Raw genomic sequence first — 4,032 nt, 5'->3', positions numbered from 1 at the left:
GGACGACATGTTGTCTAGCAATCTAGGAGGGTATATAGCCAAGAATAGCGACCGTACAGGGCAATGTATAGAATACAAGCATATACAAATGAACACTTCGGCACAAGTGGTGTCAGCACCCGATGTGCCGCTTACCGCCCGCTCCAAGCGGGTGTGTGGTCGCCAGAATCTCGTGTCTGGGTCTCCCAGAGCTTGTCTCCCTTCTCCACTGAGACTGCAAACAGGAATGGCTGCCAGCGTCCTGTGAAGAGGAGCGGGCCGTGGGCGTGCCCCAGACAAAGTGCGGGAAACTGGCGTCCCACTGTGCCCAGTGAGGGGGGTTGGAGTATGCTAAGCAGACTCCAACCCTCGGCGCTGAAGTTCAGCACAGCTTCCCGCCCTTCCCCTGACTGGCAGGCCTGGGGGCGGGAACGAAACTGAACTAGGCCGCAAAAGCCGGGGACTCGATTTATAAGCGCGGCCGCCGTATAAGCGCGGCCAGCGCGGAAGTCCCCGGCGCACCACAAGTCCCAGCCGCGTCGCAGCGCTGCTGTAAAAACCGCCATCAGCGGTCGGCGCGGTAGTTCCTAACACATAAACTCACTCAGCAAGCTGTAGTGAGTATAGCACGAGCGCGCTGCGCTGCTGCCCCCGGCGCACTAACACACCCAGCAATGCTGGTGTGTGTGCGCGCGATTTGTACGGGGACACAGAGTACCTTAATGTAGCAGGGCCTTGTCCCTGACGATACTCAGCTCCATGTCCAGCAGATCCCCAGGGCTGTGGACGGAGCACGGTCTCCTGTGCCTGAAGACCGATAGGATCCCACTTCACCCAGAGCCCTAAGGGGATGGGGAAGGAAAGCAGCATGTGGGCTCCAGCCTCCGTACCCGCAATGGGTACCTCAACCTTAACAAACACCTCCGACAAAAGTGGGGTGAGAAGGGAGCATGCTGGGGGCCCTAGTATGGGCCCTCTTTTCTTCCATCCGACAAAGTCAGCAGCTGCTGCTGACTAAACAGTGGAGCTATGCGTGGATGTTAGCCTCCTTCGCACAAAGCATGAAAACTGAGGAACCCGTGATCCCACGGGGGGTGTATAGGCAGTAGGGGAGGGGCCTTACACTTTTAAGTGTAATACTTTGTGTGGCCTCCGGAGGCAGTAGCTATACACCCAATTGTCTGGGTCTCCCAATAGAGCGACAAAGAAAGAGGCAAGGGAAGAGAGACAGGAGGATGCCAGGTGGGTGAGGTACTGGGGAAGGAGCTGCTTCCCAGTGGCAGAGCTTACCCAGATTCTGTCGTTCTGTGTTTGAGCTGTCTCTGTATGCAGGCGCTTCCTGTTCAGCTATGCAGGCTGAGGGAGCAGAGGTGGGGGCTCCGAGGAGCTGCAGGGACGTGAGGCCGGTGGCTGCGCGTGGAGCGTGTCTGCCGCACAAGAGATCGCAGGGCAGTGACTGCTGCTGAGAGCCCAGGCCGGAGGAGGAGCCGAAAAAAGAGCGCGAAAAAACGGCGCGCAGACTGCAGGTATCGGCCGGGAAGAGAGAGAGGAGGCCCGTGGTTGGCTGGGAAAGGGCGCGCAGAGGCCTCCCCTGTCTGGCTGCTGGAGCGGGCGGGCCTGCTAGAAGTGAGGGCACACGCGATAGGCTGGCCGGGAGGGGGCGTGGCCGGACGGGAGCTAGGCCGGAGGGAAGCCGGGGACTAGATTTTTAGATGAGGCCGCAGGGGGAGCCGAGGACGGGGTTGGGGTGCCCCCTCCTTGTGGGGGAGCCGAGCGTACTGCCTGAGCTGACCCGGGTAAGAACGAAGCTTGATAGATAATGATTTAAAGAGACATTTTTTTTTTTTTTTGGAACGGAGCCCCCCATGACCAGGGATTGGTACCTGTCCCGGTGGCTGATCGTCCTCTTGCTTGATCCTATCCTCCTTGGCTTGATCCTTGGGAAGGACATAGGGAGACGGGGATCTTTCAATGATTTTTTCGTCTCCCCTCCCTGATCAGGCCGGCTGTGGAGGGCGGGCGTGCAGGGGGAGGGGGGCAAGGACCATCCGCCTGTCCCTCTGTGCGGATGCCCCCCAAACAGTCTTGAGAGTGTTAGGGGGGTAGGGTCCTGCCAGACAGGCACGGAAGTCAACGAAAGTGGCGGACGGACCCCACTTCTGTGCGACCGGCCTCTAGGGGGGAGAGCAGGGTGAGCAATTACACCCTGTCGCCCGACGAGCTGTGTCTGGAAAGAAAAAGGGGAAAAGATTAAAAATACAAACCTGAGGGGCTGGAGCAGCCCCAAGTGTGTCCACCTCCTATGGACACTAAGCTTAAACTGGGGTACAATTGCCAGTTGGTGGGTGTATACTGCATTGGAGGAGTTTCCTTGTTTTTTGCTTAGTGTCGCCTCCTAGTGGCAGCAGCATACAACCCATGGTCTCTGTGTCCCCCAATGAAGCGATAAAGAAATTCTAGTGACATCTTGCAACCTGCCCAATGGAGAAGTATACGGGAAGATCAAGTGACCCGGGTGTATGAAACCGTGTGCAGGACAGTGAATACAGAAACAATGTCACTAAAATAAGCCGGAGAAAGCAGACGATTCAGAAGTTCTTACACTTTAATATCCTTATATAGAAGAAATTTATATACAATCAGTGTGCATTAAAACAGTATATAAAGTCAACCAATTTACTGGAAATCATACTGGCTGCATAGCACATTTGACATTATTGCCCATTTCTTAAAAAAAGGGAAAACAAATGGATTAACAATAAAATTTTGGCTGGTTTGGACAATAGAGCTGCTTGTCTGACAAGTTGCCTGGTTTTAAAAGAATGTTAAACTATTTCAGGCTGCATAAAATCTTTCCAAGAATTAATTTTATCCATAGATTAAGCACATTATTGACATTTGCTTAAAATTACGGAGGAAGGGAAAAAAAAAAAAAAAAAAAAAGTGTAAAATGTGTACTATAATCTGGAACACTAAACATATAAATGGAATTAGTGTTCCCTTTCCCCCTGGTTTTTTTTTTACATTCTGAACATTTATTCCATAGAAACTACTAAACAAAAAAAAAAATATATAAAATAAAATATGTAATGAATGTACATATATCCATACTTTATGAGAAGGCCTGAGTTGGTGGGGAAAGGAACAGTCAAAGAAAGCCTGAGGAAGGAAGAAATGTCCATTTAATTAATTTACAATAATTTACAGCAGTTTTTTGTATAAAAAAATATTACAATTGATCACGAAAAAAAAAAAAACGGCTATTTTACACTTTTAGGTACAGGTTTTAAATATTCAAGCATATGATGAGAAGCGGCAAGGTGGTTGCAGTGTACAATGTAAACAAATAGCTTTGGAAAGTGAATAAAGTCCTTGAGAGCATTTCCCAGATGATAAAAACCTCTCCAATTACTTGTTATCATGATCATAGGTCAAGAAGGTGGTCATTCATAGTTCAGATTTATTTATTTTTATTTTTTTTTATACACTTTTCTTTAATAAAATTCAGTCAAAATGGGCAGTGCTGAGGTCTCCGGAATAGTAAACATCTTTAAGTTCATTGTTAAAAAAAAAATGCCACATTTGCAGCACAGTGCAGCATATATCTTAAATACAAAAATATTCTCTGATCTGGTGTGATGCTAGACCTTGCATTCAGGAAAGTAGTAATATCCGCGCTGGGCAGACTACGTCCATTTCTTTCAAGTCATGTAAGGCAATCACTGTGATAATTTTACGGAATATGGCTAATGTCCAGGACTGATGGGGCCCTGTGTTATGTTTTGCGGCCACTCCATAAATGTTCCGGCGTACTTTTATGATCTGAAGAACATTCAAAAGGTGATCTGCGTCCTAACGGTGATCTTGAATCATAAGGAGACCTCTGGTCCAATGGAGACCTCGGCCCGCTACTAGAAGCTCTGTGGTCCATCTGCCAGTCTGAATGGTACCGGTAATCCCTGGAAGATTTGTGATGGCTGTAGTCAGAACTGGATCGGTGATCTGAATGTAAACGGTGGTCAGAATGGGATCGGTGATCTGAAATTGACCTGT

At 49.2% G+C, this 4,032-nt stretch overlaps 1 protein-coding gene across 1 annotated transcript in view; it reads right to left on the bottom strand.

The window, feature by feature from the left end:
• Window positions 1–2,570: 2,570 nt before the first annotated feature.
• Window positions 2,571–4,032, bottom strand: part of CHD1 (chromodomain helicase DNA binding protein 1) — a 295,481-nt gene continuing 294,019 nt past the window's right edge. The window contains exon 37 of the mRNA XM_075325063.1: window positions 2,571–4,032. This exon is cut by the window's right edge and continues 83 nt beyond it. Within this exon, the coding sequence (XP_075181178.1) occupies window positions 3,755–4,032 (278 nt within the window). The 3' untranslated portion in view covers window positions 2,571–3,754.

This window comes from Anomaloglossus baeobatrachus, chromosome 1, assembly GCF_048569485.1.
Source record: "Anomaloglossus baeobatrachus isolate aAnoBae1 chromosome 1, aAnoBae1.hap1, whole genome shotgun sequence".
NCBI lineage: Eukaryota > Metazoa > Chordata > Amphibia > Anura > Aromobatidae > Anomaloglossus > Anomaloglossus baeobatrachus.
The sequence above is the reverse complement of the archived record's forward strand: the minus strand, read 5'-3'. Positions and strand labels throughout refer to the sequence as shown.